At 59.8% G+C, this 24617-nt stretch overlaps 1 protein-coding gene across 2 annotated transcripts; it reads right to left on the reverse strand.

Annotated features, from left to right (window-relative positions):
• Positions 1 to 9059: 9059 nt before the first annotated feature.
• RBPMS (RNA binding protein, mRNA processing factor) lies at positions 9060 to 21672 on the reverse strand. 2 transcript variants are annotated; one of them, XM_063335192.1, is made up of 8 exons: positions 16608 to 17300; positions 14700 to 14777; positions 14079 to 14117; positions 13823 to 13885; positions 12911 to 13061; positions 12225 to 12355; positions 10443 to 10512; positions 9060 to 9166 (listed from the first exon to the last, which is right to left on the reverse strand). In XM_063335192.1, exons 1-7 carry the CDS (start codon positions 16848 to 16850, stop codon positions 10450 to 10452), a joined length of 768 nt encoding a protein of 255 aa, XP_063191262.1. In that variant the 5' UTR covers positions 16851 to 17300; the 3' UTR covers positions 9060 to 9166; positions 10443 to 10449. The 2 variants fall into 2 exon arrangements, with proteins under 2 accessions (XP_063191262.1, XP_063191263.1); XM_063335193.1 differs by lacking the exon at positions 16608 to 17300 and adding an exon at positions 21543 to 21672 and having other exon boundaries at positions 9061 to 9166.
• Positions 21673 to 24617: the final 2945 nt, after the last annotated feature.

Here is a 24617-nt window from a genome sequence, read left to right on the forward strand (position 1 = left end):
TGCCGGTAGGAGGTTTCTTCTTTTTTTTTTTTAATGTTTTTTTTTCATGCCTTTAAAAAAAAAAAGTATATATATACACATATATAAAAGCATGCTGCTCCAGCTGGTTTTGAAACAGTTTTTTCTTTCCTATATCTTCCAGGTCAGCACAAGCAATTCCTCTAGGAGCTTTTTAGTTTTCTGTTACAGCTCTGCCTTAAAGCACCTGCAGCACACTTGTAAAACCGTTCACCTCTCTTCTGTCATCTTCACTCAAAAAAAAAAAGGTTCCCTTCCATCTGCTGCATTTTTGAGCAGTGATTTTTTTTTTTTTTGGTGGTGGTGGGTGGTACTCAGCCAAAAGCAGAGCTCTTAGTGAGCTCTGAGTTGCCTTTCGTACCTTCGGGGGGTTTTATGGTGTAACTTCCCAGTCATCTAACATAGCATTACTCTTCCTCTGCAACCAAAGCTTGCAAAGCAGACTGTAAGGTAGGCTACCTGTTTTGTTTCTCTGCTCAAGTGATTAAGATAATAGAGGAGTCTAAAGAAAACGCCTGTAGCTACTTTCAGAGATTAAAAATATGTTAGGTCAAAAAAATAGGAGAGCCGGAAAGGAAGATTCACTCCCAGCTCTGTGTGCTCTGCTGGCATGGTCAGGCTCCAGTGCTCAAAGGAATAAAAGGGTCCAGTTGATGTCCAGTTGGAAAGACAGGATTAGATGCTTTCTCTCGCCAGAGGAGGTCTTCTCTGCTGTACTAGCTGAGGGGGCATAATAGGTTTTGCAACTTGTTAGGGTACTGTCTCAAAAACAGCTGAAGGAAGCCCACGTTGGCCCGTCAGAGGTGGCACGGAATATAGACAAGCAGTGGTGAAGAAAACAAGTTCAGAAAATAAGCACGAGCTCCTCTCTTCTGTGTGGGTTTCGGGAGTTGGGTTTTGTTTCTCTATTGAAGATGCTCCCAGCGGTCCTTAAGGGTTTTTTCCAAGACCTCTTAAAAATCAAAGGGTGCAACTTGAAAACGTCTCAGACTATATGGACGGGAGTCTGCTTGCTGAAAGCGTTGTAGTACCGCTCCAGTCCACTTCAGTCTCTTCACAGCGTAATGTCCAAATCGGGCTTTTCACTGAAGTTCAGCATAAGAGTTCACAGCTGTTTAAAAACTTAAACCTACTTCATCTTCCTCCAGGGTGTTCGCATGTATTCTGTGTCTGGCAAGATGGTTCTCCCAGCGTCCAAAACCATCATGCTCTCAGCTCGCTTTCTTTGGCAAAACCCTTCTTCCCTCAGTCTGGCGGTACAAAGGGCTGCCGAGAAGCATCATCCTCTCTCCTGGGGGCTGTGGGCCCGTTACTCCATTTTTCTCTTCCTTCCCTGGAAGCGTCTGCTGCTAACCAGGAAGATAACGGGACTCGGGCTGCCCTTGACAAAGACAGAACATAGAATAGAATATTTCAATTGGAAGGGACCTACAATGATGATCTGGTCCATGGCATGCACCTTCCTCATTTCAGGAGTGCGCTTTGGCAAACCCACCTAAGTGCGGTCTTTGCCTGTCCTTGCCAGGTGAGGACTTGCCTCTTCCGCTCTCCTGAAGCTCCTCGGGTCATGCGTGTCCTGTCCAGCAAGGACATTGTTCCCTCAGCTCCAATATGTCGATTGCCCTTTCTGACCCCCTGGGGCAACGGAGGAATGCAGGCACTGATGAGCAGCTCTCCTGATGCAGCATCCTTCTCTTCTTCCCCTGCCATATCGGCCAGGAGCAGAGAGGGATTCAGCTCCCACCACCTGTGCTGCTGATGGACATATGGACAGGGCCCTGGGGAAAAGGACACCCTTTCTCAATATATCTTGGCTGTCCATATCATCCTTTCGCTTGCACAATCGCATCTTTGAGCCTGTGGCTGCAAGGACAGTAGCTGCAGCAGTCGCTGGAGCTATTCCCAAGAGAAACACGGCTCTTTTGGGGTCTGCAAGCAGCCAGAGACGTGCACTCAGTCCTCTCTTTCCCCCTCAATGCTACACTAGTTCCATCTTGTTGGGAGGGAGGTGTGCCAGTTCCTCTGTGCTGGAAGTGGAGGAGGAGGGAGCTGGTGGAGTAAGCCGCGTTGCATCGCTGATAGCTCTTCCTCTTCAGCCAGGCATTGCGGTCTAGGATTTGCTTCTGCAGAGGTGTCCTCGCAGGGCATCCCTTAGCAATGTCGGCATAACCTTCCTGTGGGGATCAGGGACTGCACTGACCCTTCAGGAGGAGCTCATTAGGACTTCTTTGTGTCTGTGTACATGAACCGACCTTTTATTTCTTCTGCTCCTCCTCACCGCCAAAGTAAAAGCACTGCTGGTTTTTTTTTTAAGGTACAAGTTGAATAGCCACGGGGTGTCACACCTCTAAACATGGAGCCCTACTGGCTTCTCTTCTAAAAGTTGCTCTAACTGAAGAGTTATTCCACCTCCTCCTCCGTTACGATGATCATTCTGGAAAGGGATGGAAAACAGCAGGATTTTGTATGCTTGAGTGAGAAAACTGACATAAGGCGGTGTGTACCAGAGCTAATCTATAATTCATCATGATCATTCAAGGCTTTTAGAGAGCAGAGGAGAGAGAGGCAAGGGAGCCCTGGCGAACGGTCTAAAGACCCCGCACGTGGATGTAGCGGGCGAGGGCTGTCACTTCACATGAGCACGGGCAGGCGGTGCGGGGCCACCAGGGAGAGCTGGGCTCCCCGTACCTGCTGATGAGGAGGGGCTGCATTTGCAGATGACTAGAAGCAACTATGGCACTGACATCTCATTATTTCCAGCTTTGTTGCTTGCTTTCCGGTCGCTGCTAATGTACCAGGCCTAAATTCCTTTGTGTGTCACTGCCTCGGGGGCCTCTGGCAGCTACTGCATCTGGGGGAGGATGTCCAGTCAGGTTGAGTGCTTACTGTTGACTGGTTAAGACTGGTAAGGCTAACGGCTAACAAACATCGGGGAGAGGATAGCTCGCTCCCCGATCTGCCCCGTACTGGCTTTCTGCTGCTGGCAAAGTTGGGGATAGGGCTGGATCATCCGGGCCCACCGCTGAGTTGTCACCAAGAGAGGGATCCACCTGAAAACAGCATTCCTGGCCGCCTCAGGTAGCTAGCATTGCTATGGCACTGCCCGGCCTGGCTCTGGGCGGGGGGCTTCCAAAAGGCAGCGCTGCACCATCCGGGAGGCCTGGGCCGGCATTTTGATGTAACGCAGAAGGCCAAGTGGTTTGGGGCTCGATCTCCCGGGGGAGAGAGGGTCTGCTTCTGCGCCGCTTCTTGGGTCTGTTGTTCTGGCTCCGTAGATTCATTCCTAAACGTGTCTGTCTTGTCAGTCCTGCGCAGGCTCTCCGGACACGTCCCCGTAAAGCAGATAAGGAAGAGCAGCAGTTCCCCAGAAGAGAGGGCTTGTCTGGACACGGCAGGGCTCTCGGCAGGAGGGCAGCTTCTCTATCGTGCTGGGTGTTGCGTAGCTGTAGCCGCGCTCTTCCCGAATGAGGTGAACACAGCCTGCACCCCTCCAGCAAGGGCCAGTGGAGTAAGGGAAGCTTTTGGCTCTCTGCTCAGCACTGGGGAGGTCATACCTGGAACCTGTGTCCAGTTTGGGCCTCCTCCCTCCGTTAAAGAGGGATGCTGGGGGGCTCTGGTTGGGTCTCCTGGGCTAATCGGGTTTGGGGCAGAGGGCCTGGGAGGAGAGTGGGGAGCTGGGACAGCTCGTTGTGGTGAAGAGGTGGCTGGGGGGCATATCTAATCAGGGGTACAGCGATGTGAAGGGCAATTAGGAAGATGATGCAGTCCAACTCTTTTTGGCAGACACAGCAGATGACATAATAGGGCTACGTGAAAAGTTTGGCGCGGATGTTAGGGAAAAAAGCTGGTGGGGAGGTGTCTCTATCCAAGGAGGTTTCAAGCATCGCGTGGACAAGACCAGGCTGCCCTGATCTCTTGTTGGCAGTGGTCCTGTTGCAAGAGGGAGGTTGGATCAGAGACCTCCTGAGGCCCCTTTTACCCACGTGCTCCTAGCAGCCCAGAAAAAAACAGCCGTGACTCTGAAAACCCATCGGCGCTTCTGCGGTTGGGACCCACGTGTTGGGCTCCACCGGCCCCATGGGTGGGACGTTGTGCAGAGTGGAAAAGGATGGTTAAGGCAGGAGGTTGTCCTTCCATTAAGTTAATTTTTTGACTATACCTGCACTTCTGGGCTTACGTCCAAGGCCTGCAGTACTTGTGCGATTTCCTCCTGCCTCCATCAGTTACGTTGTATTCTCTATTCCCTCCTGAGCTAGTTATTAATTATGGAGACTGCAGAGATGAAGTCCAGACTCTGCTAATGGTTGACTTCCCTGTGTTTTAGAAGCAGCATTTCAGGGATCCGCTAATGGTATTTCTTAGCTTTGCTTTTTAAGCTCCGCCATCATCTTGCTTCCTAGCCTGAGCGTGGCAGCGAGGCGGATAACGGTGTTGCACAGCCACGGCGAGCACTGCGCCCTCGCCCTGGCCTCAGCTGTCCCCGCAAGGCCACCTTTTTACGCTTAGCCACCGGCTTCCCTCCCAGCCTGCATCTCAGCCTCTAAAGCTGCCTGGCCAAACCCCAGGGCTATCTCGTCTTTCCTCTCCCAGCCTTGTTATTCCTTCCCCTCCTTTCCCGAGGAGGCCCGCAGGAGCGGGCGCTGGGCTCGCTCCTCCTCCCTGCCCCGTCTGGGCAGCGGGCTGCCGGCCTCGGCGCCGGCTCTGTCTGCCCTTTGCTTTCCCTGCCCCGGCTGGCCCCTCTCCATTCCCCCAGCACCATTCCCGACTCCCTGCCTTCACGGCTGCCTGCACAGGCTGCCTGCCCCCGCATACAATCCTCTGGGAGATACAGCTCTCCTTCTCTCGCGTTTTGTTCCCGTTGCTCCGCCGCTTGCTTGCATCCGTCCGATGTGGGGAGTTAGCGCTGTGTTTTTCTCCTGCCAGCCCTTTCCCTGCCTTTGCCATCATCGCTTCCAGCGTGCTGCCCATCAGCGGGAAGCCTCAGGGCAGCAAACCTCCACGCAGAGATGCAGGGATGCGTAGGAAGGAGCTGCTCGCATCCCCCCCCAGCTCCCCGAGCTTAGCCTTGGCGTTAGGGGGATGGGGAGAGAAAGACTTGGGAAAGTGGAAACAATGAGAGTGCGAAATTTTCTCATTTTGGTTTTTCCAGCTCTGCCTGTTCGTTTTCCCCCGGGGACTTAGCCCTGGTATCGGATGCCAGCACTGGCCCGGGAGTCCCTGGTCCCCGTTTTGCAATCTCCCGGTGTCAGCCAGCAGCTCAGGCCTTCCTGTAAGTGCCCCGACGGTCACGGGGAAGGAATGTTCCCCCGGCCGCATGGGGAAAGGTCACCACGGGCAAAGGGGACGCTGGGGCCGGGCAAGCAGCTTGCCGCTCCCACCCCTCGCCGATGAGGGCAATGGCGATCAGCACGGGCCCGAAAATGTTTTGATTTACAGGGGAATTTTTTATTTATTTATTTATTTATTTATTTATTTTTAAAAAAAGAAATGGCTCGAGAGGCTAAATATTTTCAGCAGGGCCCCGCTTTCCTTTCGCAGGGTGGACCTCGGAGCAGATGCTGTGCCCAGGCAAAATCCAGGAGGATGCGTGCGTGTTTCATTGCTTTCTTAGCTGGAGGATGTTTGCTGTTGAATCCGCTCCCGAAAGCATCTGCGTGTCCCTGCTAAAGGGACGGCTGCGACAGTGGTGCCGGCCAGTTCCCGCCGCTCTGAAGAGCGGTTGGGCTGAGCAATACGTTCGCCTTGCGCTCCCAGCTTGTCGCTCTCTTCCCTTCCTGCCCCCGGGGCCTGCCAAGAAACCTCTCCCCTCGATGCAGCTCGGAAAGAAGGCTGTGACTTGCGGTGGCCGCGGTGGGATTAGCGTCCGACATTAAGGGCTTAACTCCCCGCCTCATCCCTGCCAGCCGGGGGTTTCGAGTAACACCACCGTGCCTTTTTCTTCCGCCCTCGACAGTTTGTAGCCTGCTTTAATAATGTTCTTTACACACCGTTCTCCGGGATGCATTTTCGCTAAGCTGGAGCTCGCTCCCTCGTGCTTTGTTTTCGGTGTCTGGCCTTTTGGCTGAGGCTCCTGGGGACGCCGGTCACATTTATCGGGGCAGGGGCAGAGCGGAGGAAGGGGGAGGAATTTCTAGGTTGGGCTTATGAAACCGAGTTTTTTTCAAAATTCTCAGCTTGTTAAAAAAAAAAAAAAAAAAAAAAAAAAGTAATAATAATCTGGCCCTTGGTCTCTAGGTTACGTTTGCCTCTGCTGTGGCTGAGCTCATGGAAAATCGCAGCTTAGCTCCTGTGCTCGGTGCCAAGATTAGTAGGTTTAAAAACTAACCGATAACATCTTTGTAAACTTGGAGGCGTTTCTTTAAAGCCTGCTGATCCATCCAGCCTGGATTTTGGAGCTTTCCTAGAGATCCAAGCCAGCCAAGCGGGACGACGGTATTTGCCCTGAAAAGTCAGATATCTGCCCTGAAAAATCACGTCCGTTGCCTTCAAATACCCCGAGGGAGGAAGGAGGCTGCTGTTCCCCGAGGCCCCGAAGGGCGTGTTGGGATCCTTCCCCCTGTTCCTAACCAGACACACAGCACGCGATGACGCTCTGCGCATAACTTATAATAATCACTGGTTTTATTTTTAAAAAATTACAATAGAAAAGTACCTTTAAACATATTTCCAAAAGCGGAGTAGACAATGTGGAAGCTTCTCTCCTCTCCACAAGACAAAGTACAGGAAATAGTTTGCTAAAGGAGTTAGTCCGTCGCTTGGAAACGCTGGTATCGTTCCTTTTAGAGCCGCTCAGAGGTTTGTCTTGGAATTGATTTCTTCTCACATCGCCTTTATCAATCCCGCTCTTTACAGAAGACCCCCAACGGGACAGTTTCCCCCCACCCCGCCCTGGCTCCGGCAGCCGAAATCTCAGCCGTCTTATCGTGGCCCACCCACAGAACGGAAGAAAAGGGGAAGAAAAAAGGTTATGATGTTTAGCAAGGCCACGGGCACCCTGTGTCTTCGGTGCAGTTACGGCGAAGCCCGGGCAGCGGATGAGCTCAGTGTACTATGGGGGTGGGGGGAAATGCAATGGAAGAAGTTTTGCGCCTCCTTTTGCAAGAAACTGAAATCTGTTCGAGGTTCTGCTTTGCTTTGCTTTGCTCTTTTGTTTTTCCAAATTGCTCCTGGAGCAAGGAGAAGGAAAGACTAGTAAAGTCGAGCGGTCTCTTTGCTGGTACGTTGCCTCTGTGAAGGTTAACAGATACTGCCCCGAGGGTGTTAGCAGCCTCCCTTCTTGTCTTTGCACATGGAAACATGGAAATTACACACAGCGAGCCGCCGGACCAGCATAACCTTGACACTAAAACCCCAGTTCAGCCCAGCGCTTTGGCGTAACGGTAGGCACGTGGCTAAGCCCCTCGCACCCGACCTCGAGTAAGCTGGCGAACCGAGGGCTTGTTGGTTTGGTTTTTTTCTCATTACAGCAGTTTACGTTGCCCGTAACAACTTCAAGCAGTCATGGCAGGAGGAGGAGGAGGAGGAGGAGGCAAATTGTCACCTTGCTACATGTGCGGGCTGTCTCTGCCCATCCCTGATCCGAGCCGTTGTACCATGCCGAAGCTTTGCACAGCAAGCTATTAACATAGCCCTAAGGTAAAAAAAATCACCATAAGAAAGTTTCTGATTGTCCTGCCTGGTTGTCGTTTGGTACAACTGGGAAGAAAACGGTGATACTGTAAGTGTCCGCAGACGTCTCGCCGACACGGTCGGAGCGCAATTCCTACAAACCCGAACCGTGCGTCCCGACGTCCGCACGCGCGTGAACATCATGCCTTCGACATGCAGCTGACGGGGCCGGGGGCGGGGTCGGAGGAGGCGGGGGAGGGGGGATAGACACTCGGAATTACACGCATTCGAAAGTCAAGCACAAAACCTGTGATCTGACCCAGTGTAAGATTGTCCTATTCGGGAGGTTTGGTACAAAAATACTTGCTCTTGGGTTTGGTGGGTTTTTTTCTTTTTTTTTTTTTTGTCGTCTGCTTTCCTATGGTCCTGTTTGAAAAGACTTTTCAAACACTACAGCAATGCCTGTCAAACCATGCTTTCAGAAGTAACACACTCTTTTCTTACAAATATACAGTGTAAAAGAGGAAAATATTATTACTAGGTATGCTTTTCGTTTTTCTTCTAGGAGAGCAGATGTGTGATAGAGGCTGTGGGAAAGTCTTGGAGGAATCCAAACTTGTGTGAGGTTCGTTTTTTTGGGTTTTTTTTCAAGCCTGTAACAACAGAGAGAGGTGTTAAAAAATAAAAGAATAATAATAATTAAAAAAAAAAAAGCAAGCAGCCGCGATCTTGGGCTGAGGCAAAGCAGAAAAGGGGCCGTGTGTGGTTAATGTCTCCTCCTTCACGGGGGAAGCTCCCGTGCCGCAGCCTGGGGGAGAGGAAGGCTTGTTTTGGAAACCGGGCGAGGAAAGGAGCAGCCCGTGCTCCAAGGACGGTCGTTTAACCGGGAAAGGGCAAGGTGGGAAATGCCTGCAGGAAGAGCCAGGGCTGTCGGCACCCTGGGGTCGGTCGGCCAGGCGTAGGAGGAGGACCCCACTGGTCCCAGTTTGCTCCTCCAGATGGCCGTAGCCTCTGGGGTTTTAACCGAGGAGGCACCAGCTGGGAAGCTGAGAGTTAAGTTTTGAGTTGAATTTCGCACTTAAGAGGAATTCAGTCTCTGTTGATCCAAGGCAGGAAACGAGGACGGCAGCGAGATGAGATTACGGGGAGGGGGGGGGGGTAATTCAAAGCCGAGAGGCATTCCTCGGCTGGCGAAACTCTCGCCCCAGATAACGACGACGGTAAACGCGGGAACGGCGGAGCCGCGGTTGGGTGCGGGAGGCACCGCGCCGCAGCGGCAAGCAGCCGTGCCACCCTGCAGCGATCAACCACCCCGGGGACACTGCCCATTTTATTTCCTCGAGGACCGTCGCCTTGGCTTCCTCGCCCCTCTCCCCCTCTCCCCAAAGCAGCCGCCTCCCCCTCGCGCAGCCCGGGGCCGCGCCGCAGCCTTACCAGCACACTGTGGTTTTGCGGAGAGCACGCCAACCCAGTAGCCGCCTTGGAAGACTCCATTAATACCCACAAGACTGACTGTAGGCCACCATCACACACCTGAGACCTGCCAGAGGACACAGCGGAGGGTTAGGGACGCTGGCAGGGGCTGAGGTCGCTGTGCTGCGGGGAGAGGTGGTTTTGCCGGTGGCCGGGGTCGGCGCTTCCTAAGGGGCCGTTTTGCAGCTCAGCCCTGCCCTCATGGGCTCCACCTGGCAAATACGGAGAGGATGCAGGCGGGAGAGCCAAGGCGGCAGCGAAACCCTTCGCTGGGCTGTGCCGTAGCCCTTCCCGGCTGGAGGAGCCTGGCAGGGAGCCGGGAGGTCCCTGACCCTCCATCCTCGCCACTCATTGCGGCTACCAGGGTTGCTGCAGGCAGGTGGACCTCTTCCAAGGAATTCACTCATCTCCCCTTCCCAAATACGGCTCTGCTTACATTTTAGCTGGGAACATTGGCACGTTCCATATTTTGGAAGAACCGCTGGTTCCCAAAGCCTCGCCGCTCCCTATTTTTATCTGCTGGGCCTAAAATAGCTGGTAAATGCTTTGCGGATCCACGTCTGGGGTCTGCTGCCCGGGCGAGGGAGCCTCGTGGCCCTGGCGCAGGGCTGCGGGGGCCAGGCGGACGGGCAGAGCGACGGCGACGGGCAGCCGATGCCGGAGCCTCCTTGGATCCGCCGGGATTTCTCCGCAGGTGGGTGCGAATGTGGCACAGGAGGCTTCCCAGCAGGCATCAGCAGCTGGGATGTTGGGGGCAGGTGGGGATCACGGGGCGAGCGACGCTCAGCCTCGACTCAGCATCTTTCCCCTCTTCTATTTGAATCGCCGGTGTTTATTTCTCCACGAAAGACCGAGTTATTTGCAGAGCGTATCTCGCAAGGCTTTTTCCATCCCGAGATGTCCCAGGTGTAATCAAAGCCCTGGCGGGCGGGCAGCGGGGGGCTTGGTAATGCCGCGCTTCTCGTTGGGAGAGATTTCGTTAAGGTTTCATGCGATGTTTGCGTCGCCCTGGGAGGCGGAGGTTGCCTTCAGCCGGGCGGCCTTGACGCCGCCATCGTTTGCCGGACCGTGCCGTTGCTACGCCCTCCGGGCACGGACCTGCCTTTCCGTCCTGCCCCGGGATATTCGGGAAAGCGTTGGGGTGGACGGTGGCAGAGGTGTCCCCTTCCTGGGGGGAAAGGAGGGCACCCGGACCTGCGGTGCCTGCTGGAAAGTGGCCTCAGCAGTGCGGGTGTAGGGTCTGGCCACCCTTGAGCCACCGGAGAGCCCCAGGAGCTCAGGCTAAGGGTGGAGGTGGCCACCGGGCCAGCACGGGAGGAGGGGAGCAGGGAGGCGGCACTCACCCGGCATTCAGCAGAACTGACGGGACTTCCAGCCCTGAGAACCAGCCTCGGAGGGAGGGAGCCAGCGCATCTGCGAAGACAAAAGAGGGGCAGAGGGTGAGGGGGTGGTGGCCGCCAACTCTGGCAAGAGTCGGGCTGGGAACGAGCCATCCATCCCCGCTCCGGTTCGGGCAGTAACGCTCGTCCCCCGGCATCGCTCCTTGCCTCAGGGCCCAGCCGGGCCGGCAGCACCGCGCTGTCACCCAGCAGGAGGTGAGTTTTCCCCTCTTGACCCCTGCAAAACCCATGTGAGACGGAGCTGGGGGGATGTCAGACGCCAAAACCCGGATAACGCCACCTCGTCCCCGCCGTCCCGAGGTTCCTCGTCCCGTCGCTCTCTGGACCCGGCCTGGGGGGGGCCACCCTGCCCGAGCAGCTCAGGTTTGGGTGGTGGCGCCCCTCTCCAACGCCGGCAGCCGCACGGCGGGGGACGGGGACAGGCTGCGGCCACCAGGGGTGACGGGGAAGGTGCCACCACCGTCCTCCCCGCCATGCTGGCTCTGTAACCACGGCGGGTAATATTTCTTCCATCGGCATCTCATATCAGGTCTCAGCCTGGGTTTTCCCGGAGCTCCCTCCTTACGCCTCTGTTCCCTTCGCCGGCCGTTTCGCCAGCATCCCGAGCCGCGCAGGTGCTGCCTGTTGGCCGTTATTTGACAAGGCGAGTACGTAGCTGCAATAATATTTACCCCCGCTCTTCCTATAAACAGCAGGGCCCCAAAAGCCCCGGAGTTTCATCCAAAGGCTGCGGCTGGTTCCTACGCCCAGCGCTTTTCCTCGCCCTCCTACTCAGACCAGCCCCCGGCTGCCTCCGGCTCCCGGCAATGGTGGCTCCGGATAACCTGGCTCAATCCCGGCGGGCCAGGACCAAAAGCCGTTCGGATGCGGCTTATCCGGTAAATCTTGTTTCCATGCGCTCGTTTCCTCCCGCTCACCGCCAAGCCGGAGCCGGCGGCGAGGAGCGAAAGCTGGGATGGGATGATAGCCGGGATGGGATGATGTCGGGGATGGGATGATGTCCGGCGCGGCCGACTGTTCACTCCCCACGGTGGGGGTCTCTTCCCAGCATCCCTGCGATGCCGCTCCGGGCAACATCCCAAAAGCTGGCACTGCAAAGAAATCCTCCGCCGCTTCCATTTCCACTTCTTCTTTTCCCGGCTTCTCTCCCGGGGCGGGCGGTTAATTTTTAACGGCTAATTTTTAACGGCGGCGTGCTGCTGTCGGGGGCCACCGGTGGCAGCGGCGGCGACAGCTGTCAGAAAAGCGCCTTGTGACAAGCCGGCGTCTCGTCAATAAAAGATGGGTTCCTCCATTTGCGCTTCGCTTGCCCTCTCCTCCCCGCCAGAGCCGCTTTCCTTCGCGCCCCGCACCCGGCAAGCTGCATCCCAGCCGTGCTCGGGGTCGGGGGGCTCGGGATATGTGCCCTCCCCCCCCCTCCCCGCCCAAACCCCTTCCCATTTTGCGGGGTCGTTTGGTTCCGATGGGGACGGTCCAGCCCCCGGTGGCCCCCATCTGCCCCCAGGGCGGGCCGGAGCGAAGGCAGGAAGGCAGAGAGAGGCGTTTGGGGAGAGGCAGCTGGGTTTGGGTGCCATCCCTAAATATCGGGGCGGGAGAGGGGGGAAAGTGCCTGTTAGCCGGGCGGAGGTTAGCGGAGGGGAAAAGACGGGGGGAGAGGGAGGGAGGGGGGCGGTCCGGGGCGGGTGGGAAGGTGAGCGCAGCGATGGCGGAAGGGGTCGGAATTACCTGGGCGTGCAGCGAAGCGGGGTAGGTGAAAGCAGGAGGAGGTAGAGCAGGTGCTAACTCCGCTGGGTACAGAGGGTACGGCCCCCACACTTCAGGGCTACTGGGGTAAAGTGCAGGCACTGTGAGCTCGTCTGCAAGAAAACAAGAAGGAAAATTAACGGCGACCCGACGAGGAGCCGCCGCCGCCGCCGTCGGCAGCGCCGCTCCTTCCGATTCCGGGCGCAGAAACGGGCAAGAGGTGGACGAGGTTCTCCGCCGAGGCGCCCCCCAAACCCCCACCCCACCCCACCCCCTGCAGCCGCAGCTCGGCGGGACTCCTCGACCCCGTCCCTGCGTCCTCTCCGGCTGCTTTTGGGGACCACTGGCCACCGGCCGGCACGTGCCGCCGCGCTCGCCAGCAAGCGGGCGCTGCCGCTTCCAAAGAGACCTGGCGTTCTCCGTCACCGCCGCCCTCCCCCTTCCCAGGCCCTGACCCCGCCACATCCCTGCTCCCTCCAGCAGCCCACTGCATCCACTTGGGATCCCTGCGTGACATCAAATTGCCCGAAGAAGGCGTTTTCTCCAGGGAAATGAGCGGGGGGGCAGAGGTGGGGGGGGCCAAACCTGCCGGCGCTGCGGCGGCGGAAGGTCCTGGGAGGGGGGGGGGACACACACACCGCGCAGGGGTCCCTCTCGGGTATACTTACAGGGCTCGCGGGCGATGAACTGAGGTACGGCGGTGGGGAGAGGCGCGCTGGGGTTGGGGGTGCCCACCAGCTTGCTCTTGGCCATCTTGGTGTTGGCCTTGGCGAACTCCAGCCGCAGCGTCTGGGGGATCTCGGGGTCGAAGCGGATGCCCTGCGGGAGAGGCGAAGGAGGCAGGGCGGGTGGGCGAGCGCCGCCGCAAAAAATAACTCCCAATTAGTTATTTTTTTCTTTAATTTTTTTTTTTTTTTTTTTATTTAAACCTCCCCGGGCAACTTCCAGCCTTGAAATGAGCTAATTTGCCGGGGCCCCCGAGCGCGGCGGCTCGCATTCCTCCGGCATCTTTAGCATCGGCACCATATTTGGCAGTCGGGCATTCCCGCGCGGCCCAGCTCTTATCCAGAGGGATTAGAGGAGCCAAAAAAAAAAAAAGAAATAAAAATGTTTTACATTGAAAATGAAGACGGGGCGGAGGGGGGGGAACAAAACAAAACAAAAAAAAACCAAAAAAAAAACCAACCCGAAACTCGGGGAGGAGCTGGAGAACCAGCAACACGCGGTTCTCCCCGTGATTGTTTTCAGGGGCTGCTAAAGGAGAGTGAAATTTGCTTTTTCTTTCGCAGTTTTAGCTGGGGTTTTTCCCGCTGGGGAAACGGGAGAGGCTGGGGGAGGCGTCTCTCGCCGGCTCCGATCCGTAGGGTTCGAGCCCTCCCGGATGGCCCTGGGAAAGGGGAGAGGGACGCAGCCCCAGCCTCGGGGAGGGAGGATGGAGATGGGGATGGGATGGGGATGGGCTGGAGGGATGCGCATCCCCGGGAGGGAGGAATTTGCAGAGTATCCGGGGAAACATGGCGGGGTGAGGGCTGGGGGGAGGATAAACATCCCGCAAACATGGAGGGGCCGGACACACTCACGTTCAGGGCGTTTTTGGCCGCCTCCGCCTCGGAGCGGCTGTCGAAGCTGACGAAGCCCACGGGCTGCGGAGGAAGGAGAGGAGGCACCATCAACCCAGGCTGGCGGGGAGAAAAATGGGGACAACCCCCCCACCACCACCACCACCATCGGCCCTGGGGACCCGGGGAGGGGGTGTGGGGGGTGTGACGGGGGGGGGGGGTGGGGGAGTGGGAGCGTGGCGTGGGGGCGCTCGCCCCGTTTTGCAGCGGCTCCTACCTGCTTGGAGGTGAGTTTGATGAGAGACCCTTCGTAGCCCTGCAAGAAAAGAAGAAATAAATGAAAAAAAAAAAAAAAAAAAAAAAAAGGGCGTTTGGTGGAGATATTCCCCCCACCCACCACCACCACCATTCCCCTCGGAGGGGGAAAACCGGCCGCATCCATCACCCCGCAGCCCTACAGCCAGGGAGGGATTTTGGGGCGGGGGGAGGTCGGCAAAGCTCAGCGCCGGGGTGCGGAAGGGTTTTTGTAGGGATGCCGGCTGCCCCGTGATGTTATCCTCCGTGTTCGAAAAGGGACGGTGTCCGAGCTGGAGGTCCGGCAGGGCGACGGGACCGGAGAGGTTGGCAGCCAACGCTCTGCCAACCAATGAGCGGGGGGGGACACAACTCAACGTGCAATTAAAACCCCGGCGTAATCAAAGCGCCCGAGGCCGTTTTCTTATGGTTTATCAGCAGGGGAAAGGAGCAGAAACTTGTTGCTGTGAATAAAATGACCGCGTTAGATTTTTTTTGGGGCGGGGGGGGAAACCAGCAGGTTCCTCCATCCCACCAAGGTTGGTGGGGCCATTGGGATGGGGCCACATCTCCAGCCCCACTCTTTCCCCACCAAATCCGGTACCTTAAAGGGCCTGAAGAGCAGGTAAAGTTCCCGGGGCTTGATGTCCAGAGGCAACCCGCTGACAAAGAGCGTCCTCACCTGGAAAAGAAGACAGGAGGTTCCTGAGGACCCTCCCTCATCCCTGGCCACCTCCCTCAGGGGGGGTGGCACGCCGGAGGGATGCTGCCAGCCCCAGCGGAACCGCTTTCGGGAAGCCAAAAACCTTTAAGCCCGACGTGAGGAACGCGGCATTTCGCGGCGTTTCGGGGAAGGCAAGCTGCGAAGACGCCATGGGAAGAAGGTACCCGAGACCCGTCCTCACCGCACCGAGCGCTCTCCGGGTCAAAAAGGCCGCCAGCATCCCAGGGCCTTCCGACCCCGCTCTGGCAAACGGCATCTCTCCTGGCATCCCCAGCGGAGCCCTTGCTCCGCAGACAATGCCTATTGTCTCTGGTTAATTGCAGCAGCTCATTAAGAACCGGGAGAATCAAATCCCCCCGACTCTTCCTCCTGGAGGAATGGCCCGGGTTTGGAAGGGGCTGGTTCTAAGCAGACTTATGAAAAAAAATCACCTTTTCAGGGGTTTTTACTCTTTTTTGGGTGGATCTAATGTTTGCCGTGGTGCAGCATCCTCAAAGCCGGGGGGGGGGGGGATGCGGGGCTCCTTGGGGACGGGCAAGTCCCGCCTGGGCAAGATGGGGATGGTTTTGCTTTACAACCAGCTCATCCCCAAAAATCTCATCCAAACCCTTTGGTGACCAATGGCTGGGGGGAGCCTGGGGCTGATGATGGCCCCAACTGGCCCCACCTGGACACCACCACCCCCCCCCCGCCCCCCGCCATCCACTCGCCTACCCTTCCCATGGCCCCGGGGCTGTATTTAAGCCCAGACCCTGCTGGATCTCAGCCATTCCATGTCCCCGTGGCTGCCATCACCCACTGGCTCTGCTCTTGCTTGGCCACCCCGGGGACGGAACCCATCGTGGTGGGGTCCCTGCCGTCCCCCTGGGCTCCGGCCTTGCTCGGGAGCCAGCCCCGCTCCTGCTGCTCCCGTAGCATCGTACCGGGAGGTAATCTGGAGGATTTGAGGGCTGTAACTTATTTTTTTTCAGGCACCCAAATGCCTCGTGAGAGGTGGGCTGGAGGGGCTAGACTGAGGTCACCCATCCCGGGTGCCAAGCTGCTAGATTTGGGCTGGAGAAGGGGGGGGGGGGGGGAAACTTGATTATTAATTATTTTTTTTTTATTTTATTTTTTGGCCAGGCACCCTCTCCGCCCCTCTTTCCCCGGGACAGAGACATGAGAAAACAGCCAGAAACGGCCAGCCCGGGCCTATTCTCCTGCTGACATCTCTTCTTTCTCTTGCAGATAAGCTATCACCTACCCCATCTCCCAGCCTGGGAGCAGCAAACATTCCTGCTTTGGGTAACAAAACCTCTGGCTGACCTATGTCTATTAAATAACAAAAGGTACTGGGGGCTGCTTGCATGTAGCCCTTGTGTCAACAGCCCCCCACCACCCGGTGATACCCATCGCTGATGCTGGTACCCATCTCGCTGATGCTGGTACTGATGCTGGTACCCATCGCATCGCTGGGTGCACAGGGGGGGGAGGGAGGGGGGTCCCTCCCAGAAAACAAGCCAGCCGTGGAAGTACGGCCATCCCACCCCCTTGCAAGGAATGGAAAAGGCAGGAAAGGACGCTCACGGCCATTCCCAGAGGGATGCTGAGAGCTCCAGGCCGGATGGGATCAGCACGGGGATGTCCTCGCCCCTTCCCGAGCCAGGGCTGCAGGTAGGCGCAGCCCGGTAGCATGTCCCCTCTACCGGGACAGTCCCCCCCAAGGCACCCTTGGGAGTCCCCCCAGCTTTCTGCCTGTCATCTGAGACCGGAGGGTGACGGAGCATCCCAAGGCGTTCAATGCCACACCTGGAGACACTGCCGGAATTTCTCCCAGCAGGGGCTGGGAAAGGATTCATCCGGAGGACCTCCCCTCGTGCCCGTGAAATTCAACGTAAAGAAGGCAAATTTACCCTTTCCTGGGGAAAAAAAATATTCCCTTTCAGACAAGTCCGCCCGAGCGCGGCCGCTATCCGGGAGCCATCCACCCTCCCGGATGGGTTTGCGTCCCGAGGAAGCCGAGCATCCCTGCGTGGTCCCCCCTGTCTCCATCGTCCCTCCAGCCTCCCGAGCTGCGTGAAACACCAGAGGCGGCGGAGACGGCTCCTGGAGCGGGGGGGATAAAACCTGCCGCCGATTTGCCGCCTCCCTGAAATCCAAACCCCTAGGAGCCCGGCTCGCCGGATCGCTCAGGCCCCCCCCGGAGCCGCATGGCAGAGAGATGGGAGGGATAAAAGACCCTGAATAAAAAAAACCCTCCGAAATTCGGCCTCCTGGCGAAGGAAGGGCTTCTCTTCGGTAATGACTTGTTTTCTTTCAAAGTTCAACCGCGGGCCGGCCAAGTTTTAAACCGTAAAATCATACAGCGGCGAGCGGGAGAAGGGCTCCGACGGATTCCCCCCCCAACACACCCCCGGCTGGTTTCCAGCCCCAAAAGGATGGTTGGGGGTCGGGGAGGTGGGGGGGGGGGGGGGGGTTTAGGGTTAGGGTCGGGAGGAGATACGAGGTGACGGGTGCTCCCCATCTGCACCCCGCAAAAGGGTGCTGGGGGCGGGGGGGGGGGCTGGCGTACCCAGCCAAAGGGACATTTGTGTAGGTCCTACGTAAACAGCATCCTTTCGTAAGCAGCATCCTTTCGCTGGGCTGGGTAACGAGCAGGTGGGAGGGTTTTGGGGGGGTGGGGGGTGGGACTGGCAGGGAAAGGGAGCGTCCTCGGGGATAATTCCCAGCAGGCTGGACGGATATCCTTCTGCCAAGGGAAAGATTCGAGGCGGAAATATTACTCCTGCCCTTAAATGGAAGAGGAGCTTCATCCCGCGGGGGAGCCGCTCCAGGCTTTCCCGCGCCGAGCCATCCCAGGGGCTCAGCCTCCCGTCCTCTGCCGGCGACGCTCCCAGGGCAAAATCCTGTCCCTGCGGCAGGAGGTTGAAAAAAAAAAAAAAAAAAAAAAAGAAGCCTTTTTAGAGCTCTTCCATAGGGAAAAATTCCCCCTTCCGGGAGGTGGATCGGGTGAGACACAGGTTCCCAAAGTGTCTTGTGGGATGGGGCCGGGCCTGCGTCTCCCGAGCAAGGATTAGCGAAGGGCGCTGGAACACGGCGGTGGGATTCCCGCAGCCCGGACACCCCCTTTTTAGGGCAGCCCGAGCCGTTTCGCTTCAATTCTGCCGCGCGGGCATTTTCCCAGAGTTTCTTCTCGCGTTTCTCCATCTCTCCTTCTTGTAACAATTCGGGGGTGAAAACAAAGGTTTCTTCCAGGTCAGGAGTGCCCACGTTTTCTCCGGGAAGGTGCTGGCCGTGGGTGCAGGACCTCGCGGGTGACCGCCACCTTGATTTCCTTCAGCGGGGATGACAGCTATGGGACCGCAGGGAGGAACACGCCAAAATCCCCTTTCCACAGTCCCTCCTGTCGCTGCCGCCCCACAGCTCCCGCATTTGCCAGGGCCACTGGATCCCACCTCCGCCACCTCACTCCTGGATTGTCCCCTCCTGGCTTTTGTTGTCCCTGCAGAAAGCCTTCTCCTTGCTTCTGCTGCTCTCCTCTCCCTAGGAAGCCACCTCCATCCCACTTCTGGCCTGCGCCTGCTCCTCTGCGTCCCGCCATCACCTTCTGATGTCCCCGAAATAACCACGTCCCATCCGGGACCAGTTTAAGGGACGCTGGAGAGGGGTTTGCTGGGATGGTCAGGGCTGGGGACGCGCGAGGAGAGGCGGGGACCTGGCCCAGGAGGTGGCTGGGGTCTCCAGACCACAGCCCCAGCATGGAGAGGTCCATGTCGGAGCGCCGGCAGCCTTCCTCCTCCTCTTCCTCACATGAAGCCACAAGCCAGGATTGTCTCCCCAAGGTAAGCAGGCACCAGGGAGGTGTTTGCCCACCTCGGACCCCCATCGGATGGCGGCATCCGGAGGGATGCCGGATGCCCCGAGGGATGCCGGGCCCCCCCCCCGCCCCCAACCCAGCCCCGGTCACGCTCCCCTGCTCCTGCACGAACCACCCCCGGTAAAACGTTAACAGGCCGGGGCCGGCGGGGAGAGGCGGAAGGCGTCCGGGTGATTCATTCACGAGGCATTTAATCGCCTCCTTCAACCCCCAGCTCCCCGTCCCTCCGTCCCGTCCGTCCCTCCGCCACCTTTCAGCGAGGTGGGGGACGGGACTCTCGTTTTAATTCTCTACCAGCCCGATTAACCGCTCGGCTGCCCGCCGCCGGGGAGGCACCCCAGCCCGGGGCGGGGAGCGGGAGGGCGATGGCCAACGGGGCTGCCATCGAGCCGTGAAACGGGGCAAACGGAGCTTCTCCCCCCCCACCCCGCCTAGGGGGCCCAGCAAAGCGGGGTGCATTCCAGCCCCGCGGGGATTAGTCCTTCCGTAAATACTCTCCCTGCTAATGGAGCGTCCTCCTCCTCGGCTGGGTTTAGATTCCCGGGCTGCGCGTCCGCACGCCATCAAGCCACAAAACTCCCTGACATATAAACAAGGCTGAGGCCGGGGGGGGGTTGGCGGGGGGGGGGGGATGCCGGCTCCTCCGCCCCTGGGATGCGGGAGGGAGGACAGGGCTCAGGCAGCCGGAGCCGTGTCTCCGTCCCAAAGGTCCGGCAGAGGACGGGAGGAGAGGAGCGGCCCCTCCGGGAAGAGCGAGTCCGGAGCTGCCGGGGCTGGAACGAGGAAGCGGCGGAGGAAAAAGCAGCGAGAAGCCAAGGGAGCAGATGGGGGATTGCAACAGAGCAAACCCACGTCCCGCCCGCGGCTTGCTCCCAAACCCTCCGGACCCCACGCTCCAAGGAGGAAAGGAAGCGGGATCACTGGGGGAAGCGACGCAGGGGCCACGGGGAAAAGCTTATCCACTCGCTGGGCACCTTCCCCCTGCCCCAGAAACCACCCCAGGGGTCCCCTCCCTGCACCCCAGTCCCCCGGGATGAGGGATCTGGCATGGGATGGGGACAAGGGCCACGAGCCGGGCTCTCTGGAGCTGCTCCGCTACCAAATAAGGCCTCCGTCGGAGCCTTTTACATGCCGTTCTCGCTCGGCCGGAGTGACGTGACCTCCTTTCCAAATTCTGGTCCCCCCCGCGAGGCTCCTCCATGGGGAAACCCACCCCCCACCCCCCTGTCCCACAGCTCCCCTGCGCCAGGGGGTCCCTCTCAGGGGGTCGGCCAGAGGGATGGGGAGGCCGGGAGCAGGCAGCGGGACTCCCGCCAGCCCAGGGAGGAGGCAGGGGCCAAAGCGGGGGGCTTGTCCCACCTCGCAGTGCCCTGATCGACCTCCCCGGGACGTGTGCTGCTTCTCCATCTTTTTTGGGGGGGGCGGGGGGGGGGTACGACAAGGCTGGAAGGCGAGCCCCGGGGAGGGGAGAGGTTTGCAGGGCGCAGTAGCTGGGCAACCCCCTTCCCCGGCGCTTAAACAAATACTCGACGGCACCGGCTCTTCCAGCCAGGGCTGGGAAAAACTCGTGCCGGGCTGGCGGGGGGGGAGAAAAACATACCTGCCTGGCACCGGAGGAGCCCGGCTTGCAAACACGAGTGGCCATCGCCCTCCTTAACACGTCCCCGGCATGGCGGGAGGACCCTGGCACCCCGCAGCCCGCCCCTCCGGGGACTCCTCACGTCCAGCATCCCCCCGGACGGGGCTGCAGGGCAAGGTCAGGGGGTCCCCAAGGGCCAGGAGCCAGGGTGAGGGCTACCCGTGGCCAGCGTGGCACGTGCCACACCATGGGGAAAGGCCACAGGCCTCCGTGAAGCTCCGAGCCGCACCGTGACATCACCGACAAGGAGCCGGCAGCATCGTCTGCCCTGCACCCGGCGAGGCCGCCGGCGGAAGAACTCCCCACGAGCGGAGCGCTTGGGGAAACTTTGGGAAGTTTCAGGCCGGAATCGCCTCTGGAATAAAAAGAACCGAGGTAGGCGACAGCAGGCGAGCGGCTGCGCGCCGCATCCCGGCGTTCTCTGTCAACCGCAGACCCCGCGGAGAAGCCGGAGGGGACGTGCCGGAGCAGCCCGGCGGGTGAAAGGCGAGGAAGAGATCCTATCCGCCTGCCCTCACCTTCCCAAAGTCCAAATTCCCACCTCAAGGTCACGGGCAAACCCAGGAACTTGGGCGGTTGCGAGGGAGCAAAACCCCGTGGCGGGGCGAGGATGGGGGGGGAGAAGGGGTCCGTCTCCCGTGGGGAGGGGAGCGGTTCCTCCATTTTTGGGGGGAGACCCGCGGGAAGAAGGAGGCGAAGCCCACCGGGAGCCGCGGTACCCAGCGGCACCCCGCAAACCGCCCCGGCAGCGCCGAGCACCGGCCCCGGCGGGGTTGGGGGGGGTGGGGGGGAGCGACTGCTTTGCCCCCCCCCCCACCGCCCTGATTGGGGGCGAGTCTGGGGGGGGGGGGGGGGGGCTGCATGTCTCCGGTGGGGCTCCCCTGAGCCCCGGGGAGGCGGCGGTGTGTTTGCGGGGAGATGCGGTGGGATGTCCCGGGAGGCGGCGGGCGGTGGGGGGGGGGGATGCGCTGCCCGCCGGTCGTTCCCCCTACACACGCAGCCCCCCGTGGTGGGGGGGACCCCCCCCCCCGCGCCCCCCTAACTCGATGGCGGACACCCCCCCCCCCACCACCACCACCACCACCCCGGTGAGGCATCGCGGGTGGGGGATCGCGGGTGGGGAAGGGGATGCCGGACCACCCCCCCCCCCTCCGCCATCACTCCCCTTCCGCGGCGGGGTGTCCCCCCGCCCCTTGGTGTCCCGTCCCCCGTCCCCCCCCCCAGCTACCTCCTCCTCGGGCAGGCCGGTGTCGGCGGGGCCGCCCTCCCGGTCGGCGGCGGGGAGGCTGCTCATGGTGCGTCCGGCCCGGCTCCTCGTCCCGCCGGCGGCAGCCGCGTCCGGGGCGGGCGGCGCTGGAGGCTGGAGGGCGGCGGGGGGACGGGGCGGGGCGGCGGGGGCCGGGGGAGGGACGGGGCGGAGGAGGCGGGAGGGAGACGGGGGGCGCGGGGGTGATGGAGGGGTGCGGGGTTGGGAGGGGAAGGGCTGGGGAGGTGGGACGCGGGGACACGGGCGCGGGAGGTGGGGCGCACGATGTAGGGGGTGGGGACGCGGGACAGAAGGCTGGGGACAAGGGACGCAGCCTGGGACACGGGGCTGGGGACACGGGACACAGGGACATGGCACACAGGGTCATGGAAGTGGCGTATAGGAGATGGGATGCACGATGCGGGGCTGGGGACGCGGGACAGAAGGCTGGGGACAAGGGACGCAGTCTGGGACACGGGGCTGGGGACACAGGACACGGGGCTGGGGACATAGGACACAGGGCTGGGGATGTGGGACACAGGGCCATGGGGACATGAGGCACAGGGACATGGACATGGGAGATGGGGCGCATGATGTAGGTCTGGGGACGTGGGACAGAAGGTTGGGGAGATGGGACACAGTCAGGGAAACAGGGCTGGGACACAGGACAGAAGGCTGGGATCAAGGGACAGAGGGCTGGGGACATGGGACACGGGGAGATGGGACTCAGTCCGGGACACAGGGCTGGGACACAGGACAGAAGGCTGGGAACAAGGGACACGGGGCTGGGGACATGGGACACGGGGCCATGGACACGGGAGATGGGAGATGGGGTGCACAATGCAGGGCTGGGGACACGGGACAGAAGGCTGGGGAGATGGGACACAGTCTGGGACACGGGGCTGGGGACACAGGACACAGGGCTGGGGACGTGGGACAGTCTGGGACAAACAGTTGGGACATAGGACAGGGGGACATGGGACACAGAGCCATGGACATGGGATATAGGAGATGGGATGCACAATGTAGAGCTGGGGACACGGGACAGAAGGCTGGGGACAAGGGACACAGTCCTTGACACAGGTTTGGGGACACAGGACGCAGGGCTGGGGACATGGGGCACTGGATACACGATTGGGGACACAGGACACAAGGCTGGGGACATGGGAGATGGGAGATGGGATGCACAATGCAGGGCTGGGGATACGGGACAGAAGGTTGGGGACATGGGACAGTCTGGGACACGGGGTTGGGGACACAGGACACGGGTCTGGGGACGTGGGACGCAGGACACACAATGCAGGGCTGGGGACACAGGACACATTCTTCCCAATGTGGAGATGGGACACAAGGCCAGGGACGCGGGACGTAGTCCCAGGGACATGGGACACAAGGCTGGGGAGATGGACACAGTCCTGGGGACATGGGACACAAGGCTGGGGACACGAGGTGCAGCCCCGGGGTGACGGGACATGGCCGTGGGCCAGAGGAGGGGACAGCTGCTGGTGACACAGGGCAAGGCGGGGGGGACACGCAGGAGCAGGGCTGGCTGCGGTGGGAGGGAGGTGACGTTAGAGCAGGGGTCCCCGCCGTGGTGTGCCACAGCCCTGCGGGACTGGTGGCCGGCGGGGGGTTCGTCACCCCAACCAGCCCCACCTGGGCTCCCGGCCACCCACGCCCCCTCCCCGCCTGGCATTTAAGGCTCCCACCCCTCTCCCTGGTTCAAACAGGCTTTGGGTGAGCCGGGGGCACCTCGCCCTGGGGTTTTTGGGTTGACCCCCGGCCCTGCCATGTCCCCACGGACGTGGCTGTGGTCCCAGGGGGGCCGCGCTAGGCTCCGGAGCGGTGCGATGGAGACCCTCGGGGTGAAAAGCTTCTGGGACCAGCAGCCGGCCGCGTCCAGAGCGGATGCCGCCCGCACACAATCGGCGGGGACCGGAGGTGACGCTGAGGACATCCTGCTGATGGCACGGGGCTGACTTGGGGGGGGGGGGGCATTTAAGGTCATGGCTCGGGCTCGCCTTTCTGTGACTCAGTGGCCAAACCAGATCTGCAGGTGGCTGCCTGCGTGTCCTGCCACCGGAGCAGTACCGCTCCCGCTGGGAGGGAGGCGGAAAGCCGTGCCAGATGGATTTTTGGGGAGCGGGAAGTGCCTGGCTATGAGGGACGGTGGCCCCCCAGAGGGAATCTAAAATGTGGGGACCGCTCTAGTTACCCAAATCTGCCGGAGCCTCTTGCTTTTGGGGTAAATTCCCAGCAAAAGACTGCCTTATCTTGTGGCGGTGGGGCGGGGGGGAAAGTCGGAGAGATGCATTTCATCTCCCATTGTTTTCCCCCACTTCCGTGGGCATCTCCACACCCTGCTTCGGCTGGGGTGGGCTGGGGAGGTGGCGGTGGCCGGGACAAACGTTCCCAGCCCTTATTTGGACTCGGCTTTGGGGAAGAGCCGCAGATTCCCAGCAGCGCCAGACCCCGGCTCGGAATCACGAAGCCAAAAAAACAAAAAAAAACACAAAAAAAAACAAAACCAAAAAAACCCGGTGGGTTTTTATTTTCCGTCTCCCTGCGGCTGGACCCGGGGAGAAAATCCGACGGGCTCCGTCCGGTGGGGCGCTTTTGTGCCTTGGCCTGCCCCACCTGAAACCCCGGGTCGCAAATCAAACCCCCCACCCCGGGGTCCTGCAGTACTTGGGGGTTCCTCTGCTGATGCTCTCGCCGCTCTTCTTTTTCCTACGGGAATTTCCGCTCCACCGTTAATCCCGCGCCGGGAAGAAACGTGGGGCTGCGTTGTACAAGAAGGGGAAGTTGTGAACAACATCCCTGGGGAATCTTGTGGCTTGGGTTGGGTTGGGGGGGACGGGACGTTGGGTCATGGACATGCCTGAAGCTCACCAGAAGAACGGCTGATGGTGTGGGGGCCAGGACACCCCTCCCTCCCCCGGGAACCCGGCTCTCCCCCGGCGTGGACCCGTCTCCCTCTGCCGGCAGCGCGGGGAGGTGTCCCCAGGGCTGTCCCCGGGGCGGGGACGGCGACGGTGACACCCGCCCCGAGGTGTC

Source organism: Chroicocephalus ridibundus, chromosome 5 (assembly GCF_963924245.1).
Source record: "Chroicocephalus ridibundus chromosome 5, bChrRid1.1, whole genome shotgun sequence".
Taxonomy (NCBI): domain Eukaryota; kingdom Metazoa; phylum Chordata; class Aves; order Charadriiformes; family Laridae; genus Chroicocephalus; species Chroicocephalus ridibundus.